The sequence below is a fragment of the Dipodomys merriami genome, unplaced genomic scaffold (genome assembly GCF_024711535.1).
Source record: "Dipodomys merriami isolate MVZ:Mamm:240054 unplaced genomic scaffold, mDipMer1.0.p SCAF_27, whole genome shotgun sequence".
Taxonomy (NCBI): Eukaryota; Metazoa; Chordata; class Mammalia; order Rodentia; family Heteromyidae; genus Dipodomys; species Dipodomys merriami.
In genome coordinates, this window is record NW_027204159.1 from 5,448,210 (window position 1) to 5,475,436 (window position 27,227).

Here is a 27,227-nt window from a genome sequence, read left to right on the forward strand (position 1 = left end):
CCAAGTGTAAGTTCAAATCCCAGTAGGAAAACAAAGAAAGTTAAATTAGAAATAAATGATGCAAAAATGGTTAATGGAGTATTTGGATGCAGTAGTTCATGATGTAATCCCAGCCACTTAGGAAGTGGAGATCCAGATCTTAGTTCAAGACAAGTCTGGACAAAAAGTTAGCAAGACCCCACTTCATCCAACCAACTGGGTATGGTAGCATGACTCACTTGCTTAGCAAGTGAGGTCTTCAATTTAAACCACAGTACAGGGACTGGGAAGGTGGCTCAGTGGTAGAGCACTTGCCTTGCATGCATGAGGCCCTGGGTTCGATTCCTCAGCACCACATAAGCAAAAGGAAAAAAGCTGGAAGTGGCGCATGGCTCAAGTGGTAGAGTGCTAGCCAAGAGCTGAGGGACAGCACCCAGGCCCCACAACTGGACCCAAAAAAAATAAACCACAGTACAACACCACCACCCCCACATAAATGGTGGTAGAGTACCTGCCTAGAAAGCATGAGGCTTTGAGTTCAATCCCCTGTATTAAGGGGGGGAAAAGCTGAATAGGATTAAATGAAAAGAAAAAGTTACAAAGACCCAAGAAACCAGATTATCTTAGACTCCTTACCAGTTTTGATCTCCACTCCTCATGACAGAAGAGGCTAAACATAGCTTCTCCCTGATGGACCATGGCTCTGTGGGGCCTGTACTCAGCAGCTTGTGTTCTAAAAAGAAAGAAGACTTCTAGATACCCACTGAGATAGTAGTTTTAAGCCCCCCAAAAACTAAGAGCCTAAAACAAAATATTCCAACTTGCTGGGACAAAGTAAACTACCACCTTTTTTTCCCCCCTTGCCAGTTCTAGGGCTTGAACTGTGGGCATGGTCACTGCCCCTGAGCTTTTCTGCTCATGACTAGTGCTCTAAACTTGAGCCATGGCTCTACTTCTGGCTTTCTGGAGGTTAACTGGAGTTAAGAGTCCCAGGCTACATTTGAATGGCAACCTTCAAATCTCAGCCTCTTGAGTAAGCTAGAATTACAGGCATGAGCCACCCCGCACCTAGCTCCAAATTCTATTTTTAAACTATCATGAAAACTTGATTTTTGGGGCTGGGAATGTGGCATAGGGGTAGTGTTTGCCTAGCCTGCATGAATCCCTGAGTTCGATTCCTCAACCACATAAACAGAAAAAGCTGGAAGTGGAGCTGTGGCACAAGCAAAAGCAGTTCAGGGACAGTCCCCAGCCCAGGCCTTGAGTTAAACCCCAGGACTGGCAAAAACAACCTTGATTTTTGTCACACCAATGAAATATCACAACTGTGATATATCACTGTGGTACCTGCATGTGAATCACAGAACATTTTAAAGATCAGCTTTTCTTTATTTAAAAAAGAAAATGGACAGAGTTGGGAAGGTGGCTCAGTGGTAGAGTGCTTGCCTCGCATGCATGAGGCCCTGGGTTCCATTCCTCAGCACCACATAAAACAGAAAAGGCAAAAAAAAAACCAAAAAAACAAAAAAACAGAAAAGGCCAGAAGTGGCACTGTCACTCAAGTGGTACAGCACCAGCCTTAAGCTGAAGAGCTCAGAGACAGCACCCTGACCTAGAGTTGAAGCCCCACGACCAACTGAAAAAAAAGAAAGAAAATGGATTATCAGGTTAAAGTGAAGCAGTTACAGCCACCCACCAGTGTAATCCTAGCTACTCAAGGCTGAAACCCGAAGACGACGGCTGGAAGCCAGATCCGGGAAGAAAATCCCGACTCTTTAACTAACCGCTCAAAAACCGGAAGTGGATCCGGGCGCCGGTGGTTCACGCCTGTAAGCCTAGCTACTCAGGAGGCTGAGATCTAAGGATCTCGGTTCAAAGCCATCTCCAATAAACCACTAGAAAACCGGAAGTGGCGCTGTGGCTCAAGTGGTAGAGCGCTCGCCTTGAGCTGAAGAGCTGAGGGACAGCGCCCAGGCCGAGTTCAAGCTCCAGGACGGACCAAAAAAAAAAAAAAAAAAGAGCTCAGGAACAGTGCCTAGACCCTGAGTTCAAGCCCCACAGGGGACTGACCCCCCCCCAAAAAAAAGGGAGGGAGGGAGGGGGAACGTGGGAGATGATCCCAATTTTTTTTTGGGGGGGGGGTCCGGTCCTGGGGCCTGAACTCTGTCCCTCAGCTGTCCCTCAGCTCTTTAGCTCAAGGCTAGCACTCTACCACTTGAGCCACAGCGCCACTTCCAGCTTTTTTTTTTTCTGCTTATGTGGTGCTGAGGAATCGAACCCAGGGCCTCAGGCATGCAAGGCAAGCGCTCTACCACTGAGCCACCTTCCCAGCTCCGAGAAGCCCAATTTTTAAGAACACTTCATTCTAATTTGGACGCAGAAACATTTCCCAAGATTCCGAGCGGCCATTCACCTAAGGCTCCGCCTCCTTAGCATAAACCTGTTTACTCATCAGCCGCCCCGCCCCCAACTGTGGAGCCTAAAAAGACATTTTCGGTCGGTGAAATACGCAAAACGCAATTTCTCTGGTGGAAGAAAAAAAAAAAGCCCACGGTTAAAAGACAAGTTCTCACTCGTCTGCCTCACACGTTCGTCAGGAAACAAATGGCTCAGCTCTCTCCGACTCACATCTCTTTGTGTACACGCCCAAGTTTCTGGAAAGCCTCAACGTTTAGCCCACCGAGCCCCTAACCCACAAAGACCAGCGAAGCTGCCGCTCTGGAGCCTTCGCTCCCTCCCTCACACACAAGCGCCTACACGCTGGCTCTCGCGACGCCGCCGACAGTGCATCTCGGAAGGCCGCGGGCTCTCGGGAAAACCACTCTCTAACGCGTGTGGAAAAAAAAAAAAAGAACGGAAAACTCGGTGCCTCGTCTCGGCTGTACTAAGGCCTGCCACACAAAAGCTACTCCAATACTCACTGCCTGTGCCGGTCGCCATTTTGGCCTCGTACTCATTAACGCAGCAAGAGACGGTCGGTACGGCCGAACTCCGGGGACTCTGGGAAATAAAATAACGGCGTTTGTTCGCGATGCCTCCTGGGAAATGTAGTTCTTTTTTCAAGAGAAAGAGGACAACTCCAGTTTTTCCGTTCGCTTCCGGAAATAAGTGCTGTTAAGGAAGTACCAATGATAGCACTGAAGCGTCAGAACGTCCTTGAGGATTTTTAACGAAAGAAATGTGTGGCGTTCAGGATAAACGCGTATGCACGAGGCCCTGAGTTCACAGCTAAAAACAACAACAAAACAATCCGGAGACAAATCCTTCCTAGGTGAAAACGCTAACCCGGATGTACTTTTGAGGTGAGAGGTCAAACTGAACAAACGGTCTCTTTCCCTAACCCCTCCCACTTTCCTCACGCTGATTGGGAACCGCAGGTTTTGCTTTCTGATTGGCTGAACGAACTGCGCGCGTACTTTAAAACATTGTATCAGAAACAAAGCTGCCCCTCGTGGGCGGAGTTGATCTCTCTCCCAGCGAAAGTTCGGGTTCCGCCAAGGGCTGGGAGTTGGTACCAGGGAAGCAGCGAAGATCCTGTCTCCTGGTAAGTGTGCGGATGCGCTATAACCCAGTTTATCAGCTCTTGCTCCTGTGGAATAGGCATTCAGAGAGCGGAGCAGCAGCGCTCTCTCGCTCACTCACTCCTCTCTCTCTCTCTCTCCTCTCTTTCTCTCTCTCTCTCTCTCTCTCTCTCTCTCTCTCTCTCTCTCTCTCTCTCTCTCTCTCTTTCTCTCTCTCTCTCTCTCTCTCTCTTTTCTTAATACTCATACTTTCTATGTGAACCTTGGAGTGAGTCTGGGAAAAGCTCCTAGGGATGCTAACACCACCTCCACAACACTGCTTGCCAGACACCCTCTTTGGAGTGTGGCCTTCTGCTTTTAAAGCCAGTTAACTCTTGATACCTGTTCGCATTTAGAAATGCGACGCTGATCTGCGGACTGGTTTGTTCCTCTCATCCCCACCCCCCTTTGCAGATAATGGAGGTGAATAGAGTTGAAATTCAGGCAGCAGGACCGGGTCATGAGGCACCTATAGTTCGCATCTATAATGGTTAATTTTCTTTTCCTTACTCTTGTTTCTTTTTAGACGTAGGCTCTTTCCTACTGTCATGTCTCAAGGCATCCTCTCCCCGCCGGCAGGCTTGCTGTCCGATGAGGATGTCGTAGTATCTCCTATGTTTGAGTCCACAGCTGCAGATTTGGGATCTGCAATGCATAAGAAACTGTTGTCAGACTGCTCTGTCATTTCCACCTCCTTGGAAGACAAACAGCAGGTAAAAGAGTTGGAGTGTGACTTGGGGCAGAAAGTGATACCCTCAGCCTAATAGTTATGCATACATCTAATAGAAGATCAAAGATCTGTAATCCTGATAATGTGGGAGAACAATTCAAATTTAAAGGTCTGACAAGAAGAAAACATACGGTGTGTTTATAAAAGTAACTATTACTTGTATTATATTAATGCAGTACCCTCAAGTGCATGTTCAGTCTTAAGAGTAGAATAATCATATCTCATGGAGCCTATTTTTGTTATGTAACTTGTATAGGTCTGAAAGATGTAGCTTAATGGTAGAATCTATGCTGACCATTTGTGAAGCCCAAGTTCAAATCCCAGCACATAAACAAAAAATTATTTGCAGAGCCATAACATGCAGCATTCATAACATTCAAACATTCATGTTTTAGTAATATCAATCATAGTTTCTATTTAGCCCCTCTTTCTGTATTGCTAGGGTTTCTCAGCTGTAGCATGATTAATATTTGGGGGCCAATTCTTTGTATTCAGGGGTTGTCCTGTGCTTGTAGGATGCTTAGTAGCATTTCTGGCCTCAAACCACCAGATGTCAGTGATACCTTCCCGCTTGTTCTAATGTCCCCTAGAGGGTGGGAAATGGCAATAGTTGAAAACCACTGTACTATGTCATGTGTTAAAGTTAACTTATATTGGTTACATCTTTTTCCTCTCTTAGAATCTCCTTCATGAATCTCTTTCATGAAAACAGGACCCTTGAAAATATCTTTCACTAGAACCACTAAAGCCTCTTAACATTCCTAAGCCATAGTAGGCATTCTAAATATCTATTGAATGAATGAGATGGATGCTATTATTAACCTCATTCTTTAGATAAGAAAACTAAGGCAGGAGCTGGGGATATGGTTTAGTGGTAGAATGCTTGCCTAGCATGCATGAGGCCCTGGGTTCAATTCCTTCATACCACATATATAAAATTTTAACTAAGAAAAAGAGAAAAACTAAGGTAAAGAAAAAAAAAATTTTTTTTTTGGATCCGGTCATGGGGCCTGAACTCTGGGCCTGGGTGCTGTCCCTCAGCTCTTCAGCTCAAGGCTAGCGCTCTACAACTTGAGCCACAGCGCCACTTCCGGCTTTTTTCTTTTTTGCTTATGTGGTGCTGAGGAATCGAACCCAGGGCTTCATGCATGCAAGGCAAGTGCTTTACCACTGAGCCACCTTCCCAGCCCCTTAAAGAAAATTTTAAAGTCTTATAGTTCCTAGACTGAATTGGGAGTCAAAGTCAGGTGTGTTCTATTATGTTGTACTATGCTTTGTTGAAATGTCACATGTTGATTTTTATAGTCAATGAGTTCTAACTCAGATATTTAATAGGGCAAGCCAGGTTTTCAGGATAATGAGGAAATAAGGAAAGGTAACAAAGAAGAGCTCATGTAGGTTGACATGATTATGTAATCAAAGGATACTAGCATTCAGTTGGAATGGGCCATGTTAGCATGATTTCTAGGAACTATGCCTTGTGCCATTTGCTCAGAGGTAACTTCTAAGATTAATCTGTAGTTTCTGTCTGGAATTTTGCTACAGGTTCTGTGTGAGGATAATACAGAGAAGGTAAAAGTATACCTCCGAGTCAGGCCCTTGTTACCTTCAGAGTTAGAAAGACATGAGGATCAGGTAAGTGTTTAAAGAAGGATTTAAGGAGGAATGATGAAGTACATAAGAAATTACCCAGGAATATTTCCTTCAGTGGTAACATTTTTCCCCCTTCTCAGGGCTGTGTACGTATTGAGAATTTGGAGACCCTTGTTCTGCAAGCACCTAAGGATTCATTTGCTCTAAAGAGCAATGAGCGGGGAATTGGCCAAGCCACTCACAGGTTCACATTTTCTCAGGTATGGATATACTGGTCTATGAAAACTGATCAACATTTAAAAACTTTTATTTATCTTTTTGTGCTGGTATTAGGGCTTGAAATCTGGGCATGAATGCTGTCCCGTACCTTTTTTGCTCAAGGATGGCACTATACTACTAGAGTCACAACTCCACTTCTAGGTTTTGCTGGTTAATTGGAGTTAAGAGTCTCAGGAGCTTTTCTGCCCAAGCTGGTTTCCAGCTACAATCTTCAGATCAATCAGATTAAACTGTGATCCTCAGATGGCACTCAGATATAACATGTGTGAACATGCATGCAAGTCCATCCTACGGCTTGAATTCAAGAGAGCCTGGACACTGTCTTGGAGTTTTGTTGTTGTTTGGCCAGTCCTGGGACTTGAACTCAGGATCTGGGCACTATCCCTATGCTTCTTTTGCTCAAGGCTAGCACTCTACCACTGGAACCACAGCACCACTTCCAGCTTTTTCTGTTTATGTGATACTGGGAAATAGAACCCAGGGCTTCATGCATGCTACCACTAAGCCACATTCCCAACCTGTCTTGGAGATTTTTTTTTGCTCAAAGCTAAAGCTCTACCAGTTGAGCTACCAGCTCCACTTCTGGCTTTTCTTTTCTTTTCTTTTTTGTGAATTAAAAATAAGAGTCTCACATGGGCTTTCCTGCTCAGGCTGATTTCAAATCACAGTCCTCAGATCTCAGCCTCCCGAGTAGCTAAGATTGTAGGCATGGTCCACTGACACCCAGCTCAACTTTAGAGTGACTTTTCTAGTGGGCTGTTAATCTATGTCAAGTACTTTTTTGCACTTAGTCTTAAAAATTCTGTTGTTATCCCTATTATTCATATTTTCCCAACAAGGATACTATAACTCAGCAAAGGTATTACTGTTAAGCCATAGAGCTTAGCCAATGTTAGAGCTATGAATGGAGACCCATCCATCTCCAAAGCCCACAGTTATAGCCATTATATTGCCCACATTGTATATGCAGGTTTAGGATTAGTTTATAGCATTGCCTAAGTGTTTGTTGATTTGGATAAAAGATGGACTTACAAAGTGTTTGAGTACTCAATGTTTAGGAACAGCTGAAGAAAGAGAAAGAGCTTTATCTAAAGAGCAGAAAGTACCTACTTGAATAGTCTTCAGAGCCAACCACCCAAAAAGATTTATTTGCTGGCTCTTATAGGAGATATGTGGGAGATAAAGGATGGACTCTGAAACCAGGTTACACTGATGACTCACAATTGTGATCCTAGCTACTCAGGAGGCCAGGATCTGAGAATTGTGGTTCAAGCTAGAGTACACAGAATAAGTCTATGAAACTTATCTCCAATTAACTACCAAAAATCTGGAAGTACAGCTATAGTTCAAGTAATAGAGCAATAGCAAAAAAAGTTCAGGGCTGGGCACTGGTGGCTCAGGTCTGTAATCCTAGCTACTTAGGAGGCTGAGATCTGAAGACTGCAGTTTAAAGCCAGCCTCAGCAGGAAAGTCCATGAGACTCTTATCTCCAATTAACCACCAGAAAACCAGAAGTGGCACTGTGGCACAAGTAGTAGAGCACTCACCTTGCGCTAAAGAGCTGAGGGACAGCGCCCAGGTCCAGAGTTCAAGCCCCAGGACTGGCACACACACACAAAAAAAAAGATGGCCTCTGAGAAACTTGGATGTGTTTCTAGATATTTGGGCCAGAAGTAGGACAGGCAAACTTCTTCAACCTGACTGTGAAGGAGATGGTAAAGGATGTACTCAAAGGACAGAACTGGCTCATCTATACATACGGAGTTACCAACTCAGGGAAAACCCACACGATTCAAGGTAAGTGGTAAGAATTCACAGAATTTATTTATTGTGCTGGCACTGGGGCTTGAACTCAGGGTTTAGGCACTGCCCTTGAGCTTTTTTTCACTCTACCACTTGAGCCAAAACTCTACTCTTGACTTTTTTGGTGGTTAATTGCAGATAAGTGTCTCACAGACTTTCCTGCCTTGGCTGGCTTTGACCCATGTTCCTCAGATCTCAACATACTGAGTAGTTAGGATTACAAGTGTGAGCCCCAGCACCTAATTCACCAGGTTTCTGGTTTGCATGTAATAATGGTCTTTACCTTTTAATACCCTGAGTTATGAAGAGAAAGAGACTTGCTTCAGCTGTCCATCTTTTCTCTGACCCTAGGTACCATCAAGGATGGAGGAATCCTTCCCCGGTCACTAGCTCTGATCTTCAGTAGCCTCCAGGGACAACTTCATTCAACACCTGATCTAAAGCCATTGCTCTCCAATGAGGTAATCTGGCTAGACAGCAAGCAAATTCGACAGGAGGAAGTGAAAAAGATGTCCTTGCTAAATGGAGGCCTCCAAGAGGTGAAGTGTTGGTATGCATGAAGGTAGGGAGGAGTAAGGGGTGCACATCTCAGGAAAGTTTTTGTGCTTACTTTCTCTTTGTTCTCCAGGAGGAGCTATCTACTTCCTTGAGGAAGAATGTCTACATTGAAAGTCGGATGGGTACTAGCACCAGTTTTGATAGTGGCATTGCTGGGCTCTCTTCAAGCAGTCAGTTTACTAGCAGTAGCCAGCTGGATGGTATGTATTAGGCCTGGGCTCTATGCCAATAATAGTAGGGACATACTCCCTGTTCCCTACAGGTCTATAAGGGTTGCAGACCAAAGGTTGCAATATTAGGTTCCATTTTATGAGATGGATTGCTCTAGGGTTAAAAAGACTCTACATTGGCTTCTTCCTCAGAAACAAGTCAGCGGTGGGCACAGCCAGACACTGCCCCAGTTAGTGTCCCAACAGACATTCGCTTCTCTATCTGGATCTCCTTCTTTGAGATCTACAATGAACTGCTATATGACCTGTTAGAACCACCTAGCCAGCAGCGTAAGAGGCAGACTCTACGGCTGTGTGAGGATCAAAATGGCAATGCTTATGTAAAAGGTATGTGAATGTGAGAGAGGCTACAGAAACTCTGGAAGGGATGTGGAAACTGGGGAAGGAATTGAGTGTTCCTGCCTTATATCTTTCTCTCCTTTGGCTCCAGATCTCAATTGGATTCATGTTCGAGATGCTGAAGAAGCTTGGAAACTCCTCAAAGTCGGTCGTAAGAACCAGAGCTTTGCCAGCACCCACCTAAATCAGAACTCTAGCCGAAGGTGAGTTATAAAAATAAACCCTTCACTGTATCTGGGGAACTTTAGTTTTCTGCCTGGTTATGGAAGGGATGCAACTGACTTTTCTCTTTTTCTTAACTTTTAGTCACAGTATCTTCTCAATCCGAATTCTGCACCTTCAGGGGGAAGGAGATATGATCCCCCAAATCAGCGAGTAAGTTTTTATTCTTAGACATTTTGGCCACTTAGTAGTTGTGGGAGTAGAGGAGAGGTCTTCAGAGGAATTACTTGTTCTCTCTCAGATATAGATTCCCAATAGGCCCTCCCTTCTCCAGAACTTATGATGGGCTAGCTTATTCACACAAGGTTCTTATGACAGACACTGGGCATCATCATTCTAGGTTGTCACTCTGTGATCTGGCTGGCTCAGAACGCTGCAAAGATCAAAAGAGTGGTGAACGGCTAAAGGAAGCAGGGAACATTAACACATCTCTGCACACCCTGGGCCGTTGTATTGCTGCCCTTCGCCAAAACCAGCAGAACCGGTAAGCTGTGAGGTGGGAAGGCTGGTCAATTTGCTAAGACTTACTGGTCATCAATGGAGATGGTGCTGGGATACTCAGAGAATAAGTTCTGCTCATAAATGTATGTTCCTGATTCTTTGTCAGGTCTAAGCAGAACCTGGTTCCCTTCCGTGACAGCAAGTTGACTAGAGTGTTTCAAGGCTTCTTCACAGGTAGAGGCCGTTCCTGCATGATTGTCAATATCAATCCCTGTGCATCTACCTATGATGAGACACTGCATGTGGCTAAATTTTCAGCCATTGCTAGCCAGGTGAGAATCTTTGGATGTGAGATGCCTGCGTTGAGCTGGTAACTTCATGAAAGCTATTAAAAACTAAGAAGTTAATGTGGCTTTTTTGTTGTTGTTGTTTTTGGGCTTTTTTTCCCCCTTGTCTAGCTTGTACATGCCCCACCTACGCATCTGGGACTCCCATCCCTGCGTTCATTCATCAAAGAGCACAGTCTTCAAGCATCATCTGGCTTAGAAAAAGGGAGTAAGGCAGACCTAGGTCTTGATGACCACATTGAAAATGAAGCTGACATCTCTGTATATAGCAAGGAGGTAAGAATACAAGAAAGTTTTTGTGAATAACTACTCAAATTTTATTACCAATCCTGGCAGAAAATGTGAGATTATTTCGAAAATACCCAGCAAAAGGCTGGTCTGGAGGCATGACTCAAAGGTAAAACACCAGCCAAACAAGCAAGCTAAGCAAGAACGAGGCCTTGACTACAAAACCTTAAAACTGCCACAAAAAAAAAAAATTATGGCAGCTGAGTATCAGTGGCTCACACCTGTAATTCTTGCTACTCAAGAGGCTGAGATCTGAGGATCAAAGCCAGCCTGGGCAGAAAAGTCCGTGAGATGTATCTCCAACTAACTACTCAAAAACCAGATGTGGAGCTGTGGCTCAAGAGATACAGAGCACTAACCTTGAGCACAAAAAGGCTCAGGAACAGTGCAGCAGCTTCATGACTACACACTCCATACTGCCTTCCAAATGGGCTTTACCTATTTGGAACATAGGCAATTTATGATTTCTGACACATTGTTCCTAGGAGCTCCTTCAGGTGGTAGAAGCTATGAAAACACTGCTTTTTAAAGAACGACAGGAAAAGTTGCAGCTGGAGATGCAGCTCCGTGATGAAATTTGTAATGAGATGGTAGAACAGATGCAACAGCGGGAACAGTGGTGCAGGTACAGTACCTTCTGAGTGATCCCTCTACGTTAACTGGCAGAAGGCAGAAATAGGTACTAGGATGAAGTTGTGTGTCAAGTGTTCTCCAGTTCATTCCCTAGAATCTTCACTCACTTCTTTCCTCCTGACAGTGAACATTTGGATGCCCAAAAGGAACTATTAGAAGAAACATATGAAGAGAAACTAAAGATCCTTAAGGAATCACTAACAACTTTTTACCAAGAAGAGATTCAAGTGAGTTGTCCTGAACCTATCCAAACTAGTTGTTCAGATTTATTTCCATCACTAGATTGCCTCACACAAGCAGATTTTATAAACTGGTAAGTGCAGGTATATATAATTCACTTTGCTATGTAGGTGTTCCATCTTTGCTTAGTTAATCAAGGAAAAGGCAAAAATGACTAACAAAAAGCATTTTGAGGCTTAAATTAACCGTTAAGGATTTTATTCATTTGTTCAACATCTGGTCCTGCAGTATATGATATACAGAATTGTATTCTCTTCTTTCCTCTTAGGAGAGGGATGAAAAAATTGAAGAGCTAGAAGCTCTCTTGCAAGAAACCAGACAGCAGCAGGCTGTGACTCTTCAACAGTCAGGACCTGAATTGTCCCTGCGACGGTCACAGAGGTTGGCAGCTTCTGCCACCACACAGCAGCTCCAGGAGGCTAAAACTAAACTAGAACAATGCAAAGCAGAGCTAAGCTCCACCACTGAAGGTGAGGAAGGGAAGGAGGCAGGAAGCATGACAGTGCTTCGGGGAAAGACATGGTATTCAAATCTAGGTCTTTGTTTCCTTTGGTGGTACTGGGGATTGAATTTAGGGCCTTATACCTGTCAGAAGAACTAAGTTTGACTGGCTCATGGCTCCCATAGTAGAGTACCTGCTTGACTCCCAACAAAATTTTGTGCAACATTCACTCTAGGATGCATTGACCTCACTTTTGTGCACACACATGCTCATAGCCTACAAACTATTCCTTAGCTTTTTTGCTCAACTGGTGCGCTACCACCTGAGCCACAGCTGTATTTCCAGCTCTTCTCTGGTTAATTGGAGACAAGAGCTCACAGACTTTCCTGTCTAGGTTGGCTTTGAATGGTGACTCTTACATTTCAGCCTCCTGAATAGCTAGGACTATAGGTGTAAACCACCAGTGCCTGGTTTGACCTCACTCTTAAAATTTGGTATAAGCTACTGTTAACTCAGTCACTGGTAATTCATGCCTAAAATTCTAACTACTCAGGAGGCTGAGATCTGAAGATCTGTGTTCAAGGCAAGCACTCTACCACTGAGCCACCTTCCCAGCCTAGGCATGAAGGTCCATAAGAATATTTCAGTCACCAAAAAGCTGCAAGTAAACTATACTGTGTCTCAAGTGGTATATGAGCAAAAAAGTTAAAGGACAAGGCCCTTAACTCAGGCCCTGAACTTGAGCCCCAGGACTGGCACATGCACATAAAAGTTAAGTCCAAAGCTGAAAATTCCACACATTCAAGTTTCCTGTTTCCCTCCCTCAGAGCTACAGAAGTACCAAAAAATGTTAGAACCACCACCCTCAGCTAAGCCTTTCACAAGTGATGTGGACAAGAAGTTAGAGGAAGGCCAGAAGGTAATTTCCTTTCTCAGTTCTTTCTCAAAGTTCTTACCTAAGACAACTTCTAAAGTATAAAGCTCTTATATCAGTTCATGTGAGTACAAGGTGTTTTTTTTCCCCCAGTCCTGGGGAATGGTTTACCTTTCCTTCCTAATTATACTTTTCTTAAAATGGCTCTCCACCATAATCACTATTCTCGTTGGTATTAGTCATAATCTTATTCCTACTCTTTCTCAGAACATAAGGCTGCTGCGATCAGAACTTCAGAAAGTTGGCCAGTCCCTCCAATCAGCAGAAAGGGCCTGTTGCCACAGCACTGGAGCAGAAAAACTTCGTCAAGCTTTTACCACTTGTGATGACATCTTAATGAAACAGGTAAGGGCAATTTGTTACCCTCTTCCATCCCCCCTCTCCCCACCTCCTCTACTTCTTTCTGCTTCCTCCAATGCTATGTAAAAAAGGGAATGAAGAGGATGGAAAAAAGATTTTCAGGTGGAACTTATAGTCAGAGGAGTTTTCTGGGTTTTTTTTTGGGTCGGTCATGGGGCTTGAACTCTGCACCTGGGCGCTGTCCTGGAGCTCTTCAGCTCAAGGCAAGCACTCTACCACTTGAGCCACAGCACCACTTCCGGTTTTTATTGGAGATAAATCTTGCCTGGGCTGGCTTTGAACCGCGATCTGCAGATCTCAGCCTACTGGATAGCTATGATTACAGGCCTGAGCCACTGGTGCCTAGCAAGAGTTACTCTTTCTTGCAAAATAAAAATAATCTTTGTCCAGCATATACTTACCAAGAAGTCTGTGCCAAGTGATACTATAGGCACTTGATTGGGAGGCAGATACTATCATACTTTGTTGATCTTACTACTACTACTATTTTATGTATTAACTAGAAAAAAAGTAACAACCTATGATAAACTGTCTTTTTAACCCAGAGCAAGGACTCTACCTGAGCTATATCCAGCCTAGTATGTTTCTTGCCATCCTACCTTCAGGATCTTAAAATGTGAAAGAAAAATGACTAGGTAGCATTTGATATCTTGGGACTAAGGCTCTTTTAAGTTTACACAAACTCTTTTTTTTTTTTGTCGGTCATGGGGCTTGAACTCTGGGCCTAGGCGCTGTCCCTCAGCTCTTTAGCTCAAGGCGAACGCTCTACTACTTGAGCTACAGCGCCACTTCCGGTTTTCTGGTGGTTTATTGGAGATAGGAGTCTCACGGTCTCTCCTGCCCGGGCTGGCTTTGAACCGCAATCCTCAGATCTCAGCCTCCTGAGTAGCTAGGATTACAGGCGTGAGCCACCAGCGCCCAGCTTTACACAAACTCTTAAGTGCACACTACATTATGTGTTAGAAAATATCACTGTTCAGCACTGCTTGTATCTAGGAATCATAATATACACCATTCAGTCACAAGACACAAAATACTAACATATATCATACACCTCGAATCTTCTCCTTGCTGGGGTTTGAAATCAGGGCCTAGTGCGTGTTAGGTGTTCTATTACAGGAGGCATGCCCCAAGCTTACCTTGCTCTTATTTCTGTAATGTAGAAGACAGACATGTTTTCTCTAACTTTGTTCATGTCCCTTAGGACCAGACCCTGGCTGAGCTGCAAAATAACATGATGCTAGTGAAACTGGACCTTCGGAAGAAGGCAGCATGCATTGCTGAGCAGTATAATACTGTCCTAAAGCTACAAGGCCAGGCTTCTTCTGCCAAAAAACGCCTTGGTGTCAACCAGGAAAACCAACAACCAGATCAGCAACCACCAGGGAAGAAACCATTCCTTCGAAACTTACTTCCCCGAACACCCACCTGCCAAAGCTCAACAAACTGCAGTCCTTATGCTCGGATTTTACGCTCAAGGCACTCTCCTTTACTCAAATCTGGGCCCTTTGGCAAAAAATACTAAGTGGAAGAATTGCTCAGCCTAATACTCTTAAGCTTTGCCATATACTTGGAACTTTATCCAGAATGTAATACTCAGATACTATTTTTTCCTCTTTTGTATTATAATCACCTGTATAATCTCATTCTTTTCACATATGGTTTTTATGCACACAAAAATTTAAATAAAGATATTATTGTTCACATTTTTATTTGAATTCCAAATTTAGCAAAAACATTAAAGCAACTTTTAAAAAAAGGCAGAAAAATTGACACAAACTTCATTTTATTCTAGCTAATGGGAATCTTGCACAGGAATAGCAATAGAAACCAGACACTAAAATAACTAATGAAAGAAGGCTTAATAAGAAATGAATCCACGTGTCACTAGATAGTCTTAAGCTTTTAATATAAAATGAAATATCACACTTTAAAAGGTGAGTAAAAATGTTCAAGGAACAACACAAGGCTAGATCCTAAGCTCAGAATAACCCATAGCATCTCTTGTATAAATTCATTACAACAGACAAATAGCATATTATCTACTGAACACATGCACAGGCCTGAAACCCTCAATGAGCACCATAACAATGATTCCCATATGGTCTAAACAAATAGGGTTGGGGGAAAAAAGTATTAGAGATAAGAAAAACAGACCAGCGTGAAGAACACTTACTTTTACCTATAGTTATTTTCAAATGTCCATGAAATTATCTGTAATCCTGGAAATGGAGCAGTAGCTCAACTGGTATAGAGTGCCAGCCTTGAGCAGAAAAAGCCAAGTGAGTGTGAGGCCCAGAGTTTTAAGCCTCAGTATTAACACAAAAAAGACTTCCTGCCGGTGCTGGTGGCTCACGCCTGTAATCCTAGCTACTCAGGAGGCTGAGATCTGAGGTGGCTCATGCCTGTAATCCTAGCTACTCAGGAGGCTGAGATCTGAGGTGGCTCATGCCTGTAATCCTAGCTACTCAGGAGGCTGAGATCTGAGGATCGCAGTTCAAAGCCAGCCCAGGCAGGAAAGACTGAGTCCTATCTCCAATAAACTACTAGAAAACCGGAAGTGGCGCTGTAGCTCAAGTAGTAGAGCGCTCACCTTGAGCTGAAGAGTACAGGTACAGCAGCCAAGCCCAGAGTTCAAGCCCCACAACCCACAAAAAAAAAAAAAAGACTATTCCTCTTTTCTTGTCCTGTCTTGATAAGGGTACAGCTAATACCTTAAATACCTTTGCCTTAGGAAAAATCCATCAATAGTTCAGTGTTCCATTCAATCCTAAATTATTCCCTATTTGAAAGCTTCTAGAAAACTTTTCAAAGGTGTTTCAAAGAACATTTTGTAGAGTAAGAACACATGTACAGATCTACTATGTAAATGTAATCAGCATCAAAATAGAGGTTATGCTCAACCAATTCACAAGGTCTTATCTTGACACTGGCCAATGCCTGTAACCCCAACACTAGGGAGGCTTAGACTGGAGGACCAGGTTGAGGCCAGCCTGGGCAATTTAGTGAGAACTTGTCTCAAATAGCAAAAACAAAACAAAGGCCAGGTTTGGTCATACCTGTAATCTCGGCTACTCAGGCTAAAATCTTAATATGAAGCCAGTAACTAGCCATGGCAGCCAAATCTAATAGACTCTTCTTTCCAATTAACCAGCAGTCAGTTGTGGCTCAAGTGGTAGAGTGCCAGCTTTGAGTAAAAAAGCTAAGCAAGAGCTTGAGACTCTGGGAGCTTGAGACTCTGGGCCCTGAGTTTAAGCCCAAGAGCCAGCCCAAAAAAGAATCCTCCAAAATTAAAAACTCATTTTTGTCTAATGCAGAACTCTGCCTCTGCTTGACCTACTCCCTGCCCAAGAGGGTGGAGTGATAGATTCATCTCATGTCTACTCCATTCCTAGCAGCATTGAAACTTGTTCTTGTAGGATGGCCTGTGCTAAAGTGCTATACAAGGGATGTTTTCGTGAGTGGAGGGGAGGCCCTGGAAAAAAGCCAAGAACTATAGCAACTCTGAATAGGGAAGAGTGAAGTGCTTCTAACTAACAAAAGACAAGTATCTGTTGTGCCCCTGAAGGTATATAAATTCCCTAAAGCTATTTTCATCTGTAGAAATGAAAACAGCTAAGGTCCTTGGGAAAATAGACATGGCCATTCCTTACTTAAAGCTTAAGCAAAATGTGCTGACTTAGGTAATTATGGTGTGACTGAAGACAAGTTGAGTGGAGAAACTCTGCGGGTGGGCGTATTGTTAGCAGACAGTGAAGCTGGGAGGAAGAAGGGAGCAGGCATCTCAGTTGTGGGAGTCTCCCCTTGGTTCCGAAGCTGTAGGATTTGTCGGAGCAAGGCCTTACCTTCTTCTCGGGTCTGAAATATAAAGTCAGGCAATTGTTTCAAAACATATCCAAGGCTATTCTCAAAAATAGGCTATTAAAAATAATATGTTAAATGGATAATTGAGTTAGGCAGACCAAAGTAGGTTTTTAAATCAGGCATGGTGGTACATCTGTAATCTCAACCCTTAGAACTAAATCAGGAAGATTACATGTTCATGGCCAACCTGGGTTACAAAAAGTTATAGAATAGCCCAGGCTATATAAGCAAGACTCTATTCCTAAGGGGTGGGGAGAATCCGCAAGCTCCAGTGACCTAATGGATAAGGCACTGGCCTCCTAAGCCAGGGATTGTGGGTTTGGGTTCCACCTGGGTAAAGTTACTTAAGAAAAAAAAAACAAAAAACTTGTGGCTCCCGCCTATAATCCTAGCTCCTCTAATCCTAGCTCCTCGGGAGACTGAGATCTGAGGATCACAGTTCAAAGCCAGCCCGGGCAAGAAACTCCAGGCAAGAAACTCCGTGAGACTCTTATCTCCAATAAACCACTAGGAAACTGGAAGTGGCACTGAGGATCAAGTAGTAGAGCACTCGCCTTGAGCTGAAGAGCTGAGGGACGGTGCCCAGGCCCAGACTTCAAGCCCCATGACTGACAAAACAAAAAACAAAAACTCAGTACCATAAAAATTTAAAAACATAAAAAGGAAAGGCTTCCTACTATTTTTCTTTTTGTCATAGGACTTGAACTCAAGACATGGGCACTGTCCCTGAGCTCTCTTGCTAAAAAGCTAAGCATGCTACCATTTTGAACCACAGCATCACCTCTGGTTTTCTGGCAGTTAACTGAAGATAAAAGAAACTCACATGGGGGCTGGGAAGGTGGCTCAGTGGTAGAGTGCTTGCCTTGCATGCCTGAGGCCCTGGGTTCGATTCCTCAGCACCACATAAGCAAAAAGAAAACAAAGCCGGAAGTGGCGCTGTGGCTCAAGTGGTAGAGCGCTAGCCTTGAGCTGAAGAGCTGAGGGACAGCGCCCAGGCCCAGAGTTCAGGCCCCACGACCGGACCCAAAAAAAAAGAAACTCACAGTCTTTTTTGCACAGGCTGACTTGAACTGTGATTCCCACACTGCAGCCTCCTGAACAGGATTACAGGAGTGGGCCACCAGTTTCCCACACTAGTAACATTCTTATCCACCTTCCCACATCATGGGGAGGGGGGGTGTGTATTCCAGGCTTACTTAGCCAGGTACCCATGGCTTACACCTATAATTCTAGCTACTCAGGAAGCTGAGATCTGAGGATGACAGTCAGAAGGCAGCCCAGACAGGAAAATTAACCAGCAAAAAGCTATGAAGCTGTGGCTTCAAGTGCTACACTTGAGCAAGAAAGCTAAAGAATAGCACCTGAGTTCAAGCCCCAGCACATACACATGCATGCACACACACACTCATACACGTGCACATGCACGCACACACACAGGCATACACATGCATACGCACAGATATACAAATGACATGTCAGCCTAAAATCCAAACCCCTTACTAAGGAACTGATACATACATCATTGAATGCACAACATTTCTGGGCACAAGTTGAAGCTTCATCCCATAGCTTGCACTTAAAATAGTACTGGGCCAGATAGCGGAAAGCAGTGCTCTCCTCCAAGTGTTCCACTATTTCCTAGATAAGGATAATAGGAATGAGTGAGTGATAAGATTAAAGTCAGTAAAACAATTCCCATGCTATCACACATACCCCACAGGAATAGATATCTTGGATATATTTGATGTAACATTGGGCAGCCTGTTCCGACTCAGTCAACTGTTCATGAAGCCTACAAAAGAAATTACGAAGCACCTTAATTATTAAAAAGTAAAAACATGATTGAGAGACACACACAAAAATCACAATACCTAAACAAGTATAATTTTTCACAAAAATAACAAAATTGAGACCCACAGACTTTTAGTGCCCAGCAGATAGTTACTATTAGAAAGATCAGAAACAAGACTGTGGTTCAAATGATAGAGCACCTGCCTAAGCAAACTGGAGGCACTAGGGCTGGGAAGGTAGCTCAGCGGTAGAGTGCATACCTTGCAAACTGGAGGCACTGGGTTCAATCACCAGTACCAGGGGTGAGAAGGGGCAGGGGGATCTGAATTTCAGAATCTCTTAAGCCTAGTACTGGTGGCTCACACCTATAATCCTAGCTACACAGCAGTCTGAAATCAGGAGGTCACAGTTCAAAGCTAGCCTGGCCAGAAAAGTCTGTTAAGACTCTTATCTCCAACTAACCACTAGAAAACCAGAAGTCATGCCATGGCTCAAAGTGGTAGAATAATAGCATTGAGCAAAATGAGCTAAGGGACAATGCCCCGGCCCTGAGTTCAAGACCCACAATTGCCGGAGGCCAGTGGCTCATGCCTGTAATCCTAGCTACTCAGGAGGCTGAGATCCAAGGATCACGGTTCAAAGCCAGCCCGGGCAGGAAAGTTGATAAGATTTTTTTTTTTTTTTGGTCGATCGTGGAGCCTGAACTCTGGGCCTAGACGCTGTCTTCAGCTCTTCAGCTCAAGGCTAGCACTCTAACACTTGAGCCACAGCGCCACTTCCGGCTTTTTCTGCTTATGTGGTGCTCAGGAATCAAACCTAGCCCTCATGCATGCAAGTCAAGCACTCCACTACTGAGCCACCTTCCCAGCCCTCCATGAGACTCTTATCTCCAATAAACCACCAGAAAACAAGAAATGGCACTGTGGCTCAAGTGGTAGCATGCCCGCCTTCAGCTGAAGAGCTGAGGGGCAGTGCCCAGGCCCAGAGTTCAAGCCCCACAACCGACCAAAAAAAAAAAAAAAAGACCCACAATTGACCAAAAAGAGAGCAAGGGAAGGGATGACATGTACGCATGGCTGGGAATGTGGCTTAGTAGTAGAGTGCTTCCCTAGCATGCACAAAGCCCTGGGTTCAATTCCTCAGTACCACAGAAACAGAAAAACCCGGAAATGGCACTGTGCAGTGCTATCTTTAAGCAAAAGAAGCTCAGGGGCAGTGCCCAGGCCCTGAGTTAAAGTCCCAGGACTAGAACAACAACAAAAAATGTCCACCTTACCCAATTTATGTAACTGTAGCCCCCTGTATATTACCTTTATATCACCACCACCACTACTACTAGAATCTCTTGGCCAACTTTTTTTTTTTTTGCCAGTCCTGTGGCTTGAACTGTGGGCCTAGGGACTGTCTCTGAGCTTTTGTGCTCAAGGCTATCATTCTACCACTTGACTGGTCAACTATTTCTGAGTTATTAGTTAAATTAGTTGGCCCTTATCAGGAAAATAGGATTTGATTTCATTTCTCTCCCCCTTTCCTTCCTCCTCCTTTCCTTTCATTTCTCTCTTCTTCCCTTCCTTCCTCTCTCACTTTCTATTTGTTTTTATCATGCTAAAGATCAAACTCAAGGCCTTGGACCTGCTATGCCAAGTACTCTCATCACTGAGCTATATTCCTGGCCCATTCATTCATTCATTCATTCTTTTTCTTTGTAGTACTGAGTTTGAACTCAGGGCCTTTTTCTTGTCAGGAAGACACTCCACTTTTTTGAGAAGTGTCACTTTTTTTGTTGTTGTTGTTTGGCTGGGGTTTTTTGGTGCTGGTTCTGGAGCCTGAACTCAGGACCTTATGTTCTTGCCTTGATCTTTTACTCAAAGCTGGCACTCTACCACTTGAGCCATATCTCTACATTCAGCTTTTTGGTGGTTAACTGAAGATAGTCTCTCAGATTTGTCTGCTAGGATTTGCTCTGAACCAAGATCTTCAGATCTCAGTCTCTTAAGGAGCTAGGATTAGAGGTGTGAGCCATGGAGGCCTGGCTAAAAGTGGTACTCTCTAGCATAGGCAGTAAATCAGGCTAGACATTCCCCATCTACCCCTCCTACAGTAAAGTTGGTTTGCCTCCAGCAACACACACACACACATACACACAAATGATGGCTCATTCCAGACTAGCCTTCATATATCTTGCTATTCCCACACTCATATATAATAATGGAACCTAGAGAAGACATAGGAAATATCAGCCGCATTCCCTCCTTTCACTTACTTTGCCAGTTTCACAAGAGCCATTTTCTCCACATCACCCACAGCATAAGCTCTCCAGTAACACTGTCAAAAAAAGTCACTTTACTACTCAACTTGTAACAAATAATCACATAAAGAGTAAGAGCCTTCTAACCCTTCTAGAAGTTCAGACATGCAAATCACAAAGCATTTTAACCATTTCTGACACATCTAGATTACATACTAGTATTCACACTGATCTCAGCTGCTTTGTTTTTACCCTAAGGATGTAAAAAATATTCAAACTTCACATGCACATAGATCACAATAAAGATAAAAATCAGTGCACAAAGAGCCTGATCTTCATGTAACAGCAGATTCCCACCCAAAATCTTAAGGCCCCAATTTTAGGTACCTTTTTGGCTTCCACTAGTTGATTGAGTTTCTCATAACATTCTCCTAAGGCAACCAGCATACGAGAATCATTAGGCCTAAGAAAAAAGCATAGGTAGTCTGAGCAGAGACTACCACCAATAACTTCAGCCTTTCATCAAGGAATAGCACCACTGCTATTGTACTCTTATTTCAAATCTATTCAAGGACTGGTCTTTAATAGAATGCTTCATATAATAACATTACTTTGTGTTCATAATTGTACTATTAATCCACTAGTGGAAGACATTCAATAAAAACGATCAATGTTTAGTCAATTTTAATTTAGGTCTCCATAAACCATCACAGTGACTTATTAATAGCTATCACAAGGCAAAGAAGCAATATAATCCTTCTCACACCAAGTGACCAGACTTACCGAAGCTGGTGGGCCCGTCTGTAATAATAAAGGCAGTAAAATGGCATCTTAAGGATTTCATAAGTCTGCCCAAGGCCATACCAAGCTCTGTAGTCCCTCTTGTTGACTTCAATGGCATGTCTAAGAAATTAAAAAAAAAAAAAAAAAGACTGGTGTAAAGGCAAAATCACTGAGGTTTGCCACTTATAGGCTCAATATAGGTTCCTGACATTACAGCAGTCAAGTCCACCACCCTTCCTTCCTCCCCCAACACACACTCACTATATGCTTACCGATAAGCCTGGATAGCAGCAGATGTGTTTTTCATTTCCATGTACTCATGTCCCATTAGGGTCCATGCCCCAAGATACCGAGGATTCAACTTGAGGGCTCTCTGGAAATACAAGGCTGCTTTCTCATGCTGAGAACGTAAACTATAATAGTTGCCTGATTAAAAAACAAACGAAAAATTCATGAATACTTAGAAAGGTTTTTTTAAAAGTCTGCACCAAGGACTCATGCCTGAAATCCTAACTACTCAGGAGGATGAGATCCAGAAGATGGTGGTTTAAGGCCAGACCTGACAAAAAAAAGTATGTTAGGTTCCATTTGCAACATAACCAGTAAAAAGCAGGGCTGAAGTGTTGGCCTAAGTGGTAGTTGGCCATGAGCAAGCCACACAAGTATGAGGCCCTCAGTTTGAACCCTAATATCACCACTCCCAAAATTATACATTATATACTGTATATATTTAGTGTATATATATATATATATGTGTATATATATATGTGTGTGTGTATATATATATATATATGTGTGTGTGTATGTGTGTAATTTAAAAGTCTGCTAAAGAGGCTGTCCATTAAGTGAGCATGAAGCCATAACCCATTCTCCCTAAAGTCCTAATAGAAAAACTAAACTATACACAAAAGGAATATCATTTTTTGTGGGAGAGAGAGGGAGAAAGGGAGGGGGAGAGAGACAGGGGGCGGGGGTAGGGGGACCTTGGCACACCAGTCCTGAGGCTTGAACTGCTTTTTAGTGATTAACTGGAGATAAGGGTCTCTAAGGTTTGTCTGCCAGAACTGGCTTTAAATCATAAAGCTCAGATATCAGCCTCTTGAGTAGGATTACAGGTATGGGTAACTGACACCTAGCTAAAAACATGTATAATTTGATCCTTTAAAAAAAAAAAATTGGTTATGGGGCTTGAACTCTGGGCCTGAGCGCTATCCCTCAGCTCTTTAGCTCAAAGTGAGCGCTCTACCACTTGAGCCACAGCACCACTTCCAATTTTCAGGTGGTTTATTGGAGATAAAGAGTTTCATGGCCTTTCTTGCCTGGGCTAGCTTTGAACCAAGATCCTCAGATCGCAGCCTCATAAGTAGCTAGGATTACAGACCTGAGCCACTGGTGCTTGGCTGATACTATTTTTATAAAGCAAACAGCCTGGGGCTGGGAAGGTGGCTCAGTGGTAGAGTGCTTGCCTTGCATGCCTGAGGCCCTGGGTTCGATTCCTTAGCACCACATAAGCAAAAAGAAAAAAGCCGGAAGTGGCGCTGTGCTCAAGTGGTAGAGCGCTAGCCTTGAGCTGAAGAGCTGAGAGTCAGCGCCCAGGCCCAGAGTTCAGGCCCTACAACCGGAACCCCCCCTCAAAAAAATCCTGCATATGAGTACATATATTTAAATGTAGCATGAGAACAAGTAAACACAAGTAATGTAAAGATGGAAGGGGGCAGATGGAAAAAAAAAAGAAAGAAAGAAAAGACCAGCAAAAAGCAAAAACCTTGTTACTTTAAAAAATATCCTTTGTAAGGGAGGGGCCAAGATGGTGACGGGACAGTAGGGAAACACCACAGCTCTCCAACCAAGTAAGAGTTCAGGTTTCAATGCTCCCTTTCTCCAAGAGACCACAACAACTAAAAGACGATTACTCAGGGAGATACAAGAAGTGAAAAAAGAAAAGAGAAAAACTTCAGAACCTACACAAAAACAGGAAAGCCGGAAGACCCTTCCGCCACCCGGTGGCGGGCTCCGCGCCAAGCTGCTCAAGCCACCTGGCACTGGACAACCACAAGTGTCCCAAGGCTCCTGGAAGACTCCCAAGATCTGGTGCCAACCCAGAGAATACAAACAAAAATCAGAACGCAGAACCCGCTCGAAGACACCCCCCCCTTACCCTCCCGGTGTGGTGCCTCTTCCTGGACAGCACAAGCAGCCCAACCCAGCCAGGAGCAGCAGTAGCTGCTGGCAGCAGTGGTGAACAGCCCTAGACACACAGCATGGCGCCTCTGCCCCGCTGGCAGAAACAGCCTAGCCTAACCCGGAGCAGCAGCTGCAGCAGCGGCGAACCACCCCAGACTCCAGGCCCAGTGCCTCTCTGCACAGGCAGACCACGGAAACAGCCGAACTGGGGGGGGGGGGGGGGGGGGAACATTGGTGGCTGCAGCAAACAACTCCAGACCCGTGGCAGGGCACAGCACCTCTCCATATTGGCCCACATAAGTGGCCCAGCCCAGTCCTCAGCTGCAGTGCAAACCCCCAGACTTGCAGTGGGGCACCAGGCTTGCATAAGTGGTCCAGCCCAGAGCAGGGATGGCAGCTGTGAGGAACCCCAGACCCTCGGTGCCACACCAACCGCATAAACAGTGACAAAGGCTGTGAAACACAGACCCAGCCTGCACCACCACCCAGCATAGCCCACAATCATCTCAACCAATGTTAAGATGGTAGTTACCAGCAACCTACAGCAGACAAAACCAGCCATCTGCCACAGTACCACTGGACAGCTCCCAACCAGTACCCCACAGAGTGATGCTCCCCTATTTCAACCCCCTGCCATAGGAGAACAGCATTGATGGTAAACCCCCCAGAACTTGGCTTAGACCACCCCCCCACCACCACCAGGGCTACAGATCCTAAGGAAGCTGGGAGCTGTGCAAATGCACCAGAAATAAGCCGAAACACCCAGCCTGCCAGGCTTGACCAAGAGCACCCCTGGGAGGGAACACAAGCAGTCTAGGCTTCTGATCCTTGACTAAAGGTGGGAACTGCCTAAGATATCCAGTGGCAGTTGAAGGAACCCTACGTGCATGCCAGACAGGAACCCTAGCTATCTTAACTGCTTGCCTGAGACTGGTCAGGACCTGAGTGCACACCCCAGCAGAGGGCAGAGTGTGTCTGCCCATCACAATCTAACAAGAGTTAGCACCACATGGGTCAGACCAGCAGCTAGAAAGCAGCCCCTCCCACAACAGAACCTCAGACCAGGTAAAGTACTCTCAACCAGCCCAGTGCTGAGAGCAAGCTACATCAATTGATCCAGGAACAAATCCAGAACCAAGCAAAGGTAGCCACCTAGCGACCAAAACAATCAAGAGCCTGGAATTGGTCTCCAATAATTCCTGAATTCACATACAAAAATCACAGTGAAGCCAGGCACTGGTGGCTCACGCCTGTAATCCTAGCTACTCAGGAGGCTGAGATCTGAGGATCGCAGTTCAAAGCCAGCCTGGCCAGTAGAGACCGTGAGACTCCGATCTCCAATAAACCACCAGAAAACCGGAAGTGGCGCTGTAGCTCAAGTGGTAGAGTGCTCGTCTTGAGCTGAAGAGCTAAGGGACAGCGCCCAGGCCCAGAGTTCAAGCCCCACGGCCGACAAAAAAAAAAATCACAGTGAAAAATTACAAGATTTATCAATGGCCAAGATAGTAAAGCAGACTCAAAGGCCAGTAACCACACAGGGGAGAATGCCAGTGGAAGCGAAAAAGAAATGGAAGACAGGGCTGGGAAGGTGTCTCAGTGGTAGAGTGCTTGCCTTGCATGCCTGAGGCCCTGGGTTCGATTCCTCAGCACCACATAAGCAGAAAAAGCTGGAAGTGGCGCTGTGGCTCAATTAGTAGAGCGCTATCCTTAAGCGGAAGAGCTGTGGGACAGTGCTCAGGCCCAGAGTTCAAGCCCCACGACCAGCAAAAAAAAAAAAAAAGAAAGAAATGGAAGACAAACTACATCCAAGAGATAATAGAGGCAATGACTCAAGAATTAAAACAAGAAATAGATCAGAAATATAAAGAACAAAGGAAAGAGCTATCAAAAAATATCCAGGCCTTCAAACAAGAAATGCACTCAAAAATAGATGCAGTACACACCTCGCTAAAAGATGAGATTAATACTCTAAGGAACGACATAGAAACTATAAATGGCTCAATTTCCTCCATGCAAAATTCAATTTCCTCCATGCAAACCACAATGGAAGCCACAGTTAATAGAGTGAATGAAATGGAAAAAAGAATATCAGAGACTGAAGACAAAATGCAGGCACTGGAAAAAAAAAGTTACAGATATGGAAAAAACACTCAAAAAATGCCAAAGGGAAGTCTAAGAACAAGCAGACTCTACCAAGGAATTTAACCTTCGTATAATTGGGGTGGACAAAGGGGAGGAATACTAGAATAAAGGAATGCAACACTTATTCAATAAGATCATCACTGAAAATTTCCCATCTTAAAAGAGAAAAATCTTGGAAGTGGTGCGGTGGTTCAAGTGGTAGAGTGTTCACCTTGAACTGAAGAGCTCAGAGGTAGCAACCCAGGCCGAGTTCAAGTCCCATGACCAAAAAAAAAAAAAGAGAGAGAAAATCTTATCTACCTAACAGAGGACTACAGAACACCTAACAAGCAAGATCCCAGGAGGAACACTGCTAGGCACATTATAGTAAAAATACAAGACTTTAGCAATAAATAAGCAATCTTACATGCAGCATAAGAAAAGAAGGAGTTCTATTAGTTATATTACAATGGGGGAAAAAAATAGAATTACTGCAGATCTCTCCACACAGACACTGAATGCAAGGAAAGCCTGGGAAAGTACCATCAGAGCCCTGATAACCAATAACTGCCAGCCTACACTGGTACATCCAGCAAGGCTGGATTTACATTTGATGGAGAAACTAAACATTTACATTTGGTGGAGAAACTAAAAATTTTAATAGTAAAGAAAAACTAAATGAATTCATAAACAATAAGCCAGCATTACAAAGAATGTTAAGAGAAGGATTACAATCCAAAGAAAGCAATCAGGAACAAGGATCCATACCAGATAGATATCGTTAGGAGACCAACTTACTAAACACAGGAGGAAAGGAAAGAAGAAAAACTTAGGAAAGTAGGAAAATGACAGGAAACACAACATACCTCTCTATATTAACCATAAATATTGGGGCTGGGAAGGTGGCTCAGTGCACTTGCCTTGCATGCATGAGGCCCTGGGTTGGATTCCTCAGCACCACATAAGCAAAAAGAAAAAAGCCAGAAGTGGCACTGTGGCTCAAGTGGTAGAGCGCTAGCCTTGAGCTGAAGAGCTGAGGGACAGCACCCAGGCCCAGAGTTCAGGCCCCACGACTGGACCCAAAAAAACAAAAAACAAACAACAAAAAAAAACTATAAATATTAATGGATTCAACTCACCCAAAAGAAAAAGAACTGTAGATTGGATCAGAAAACAAGATCCAATGATATGCTGTCTTCAGGAGACCAACCTCACAGCCAAAGATAAAAGCAAACTCCGAGTGAAAGGATGGAGAAGA

General features: G+C 44.1%; 3 protein-coding genes across 10 annotated transcripts in view; 1 reads left to right on the top strand and 2 right to left on the bottom strand.

The window, feature by feature from the left end:
* Positions 1–3,227, bottom strand: part of Brd8 (bromodomain containing 8) — a 46,849-nt gene extending 43,622 nt beyond the window's left edge. For 3 of the 7 annotated variants that reach the window (XM_070036081.1, XM_070036079.1, XM_070036078.1), the window contains exons 1-2: positions 2,901–3,227; positions 616–712 (exon numbers count right to left, since the gene is read on the bottom strand). In XM_070036081.1, the coding sequence (XP_069892182.1) occupies positions 616–712; positions 2,901–2,919 (116 nt within the window). In that variant the 5' untranslated portion in view covers positions 2,920–3,227. The remainder of the gene's footprint in view (positions 1–615; positions 713–2,900) is intronic. The other 4 variants (XM_070036085.1, XM_070036083.1, XM_070036082.1 and 1 more) reach the window with 3 other exon arrangements.
* A 185-nt stretch (positions 3,228–3,412) lies between these two features.
* Kif20a (kinesin family member 20A) lies at positions 3,413–14,684 on the top strand. 2 transcript variants are annotated; one of them, XM_070036087.1, is made up of 19 exons: positions 3,413–3,523; positions 4,066–4,252; positions 5,815–5,904; positions 6,003–6,122; positions 7,800–7,938; positions 8,296–8,483; positions 8,573–8,702; positions 8,865–9,059; positions 9,163–9,274; positions 9,378–9,446; positions 9,634–9,777; positions 9,901–10,066; positions 10,193–10,357; positions 10,855–10,994; positions 11,127–11,229; positions 11,511–11,712; positions 12,512–12,603; positions 12,826–12,963; positions 14,183–14,684. In XM_070036087.1, the coding sequence occupies exons 2-19, from the start codon at positions 4,088–4,090 to the stop codon at positions 14,501–14,503; spliced, it is 2,679 nt and encodes an 892-aa protein (XP_069892188.1). In that variant the 5' UTR covers positions 3,413–3,523; positions 4,066–4,087; the 3' UTR covers positions 14,504–14,684. The 2 variants fall into 2 exon arrangements, with proteins under 2 accessions (XP_069892188.1, XP_069892189.1); XM_070036088.1 differs by having other exon boundaries at positions 3,416–3,523; positions 4,119–4,252.
* A 186-nt stretch (positions 14,685–14,870) lies between these two features.
* The window catches only part of Cdc23 (cell division cycle 23), a 38,102-nt gene continuing 25,745 nt past the window's right edge, over positions 14,871–27,227 (bottom strand). The window contains exons 10-16 of the mRNA XM_070036089.1: positions 21,937–22,090; positions 21,665–21,784; positions 21,269–21,344; positions 20,897–20,958; positions 18,556–18,634; positions 18,361–18,480; positions 14,871–16,836 (exon numbers count right to left, since the gene is read on the bottom strand). Of these exons, the coding sequence (XP_069892190.1) occupies positions 16,666–16,836; positions 18,361–18,480; positions 18,556–18,634; positions 20,897–20,958; positions 21,269–21,344; positions 21,665–21,784; positions 21,937–22,090 (782 nt within the window). The 3' untranslated portion in view covers positions 14,871–16,665. The remainder of the gene's footprint in view (positions 16,837–18,360; positions 18,481–18,555; positions 18,635–20,896; positions 20,959–21,268; positions 21,345–21,664; positions 21,785–21,936; positions 22,091–27,227) is intronic.

What these genes read in the sequence shown, in the direction of transcription:
- Kif20a (XM_070036087.1), top strand. Translation starts at nt 4,088, where the DNA reads ATGTCTCAAGGCATCCTCTCCCCGCCGGCAGGCTTGCTGTCCGATGAG. An exon ending in TAGCAGTAGCCAGCTGGATG is followed by an intron (nt 8,703 to 8,864) that starts GTATGTATTAGG and finishes CTTCTTCCTCAG; the next exon opens with AAACAAGTCAGCGGTGGGCA. An exon ending in AGTTAGAGGAAGGCCAGAAG is followed by an intron (nt 12,604 to 12,825) that starts GTAATTTCCTTT and finishes ACTCTTTCTCAG; the next exon opens with AACATAAGGCTGCTGCGATC.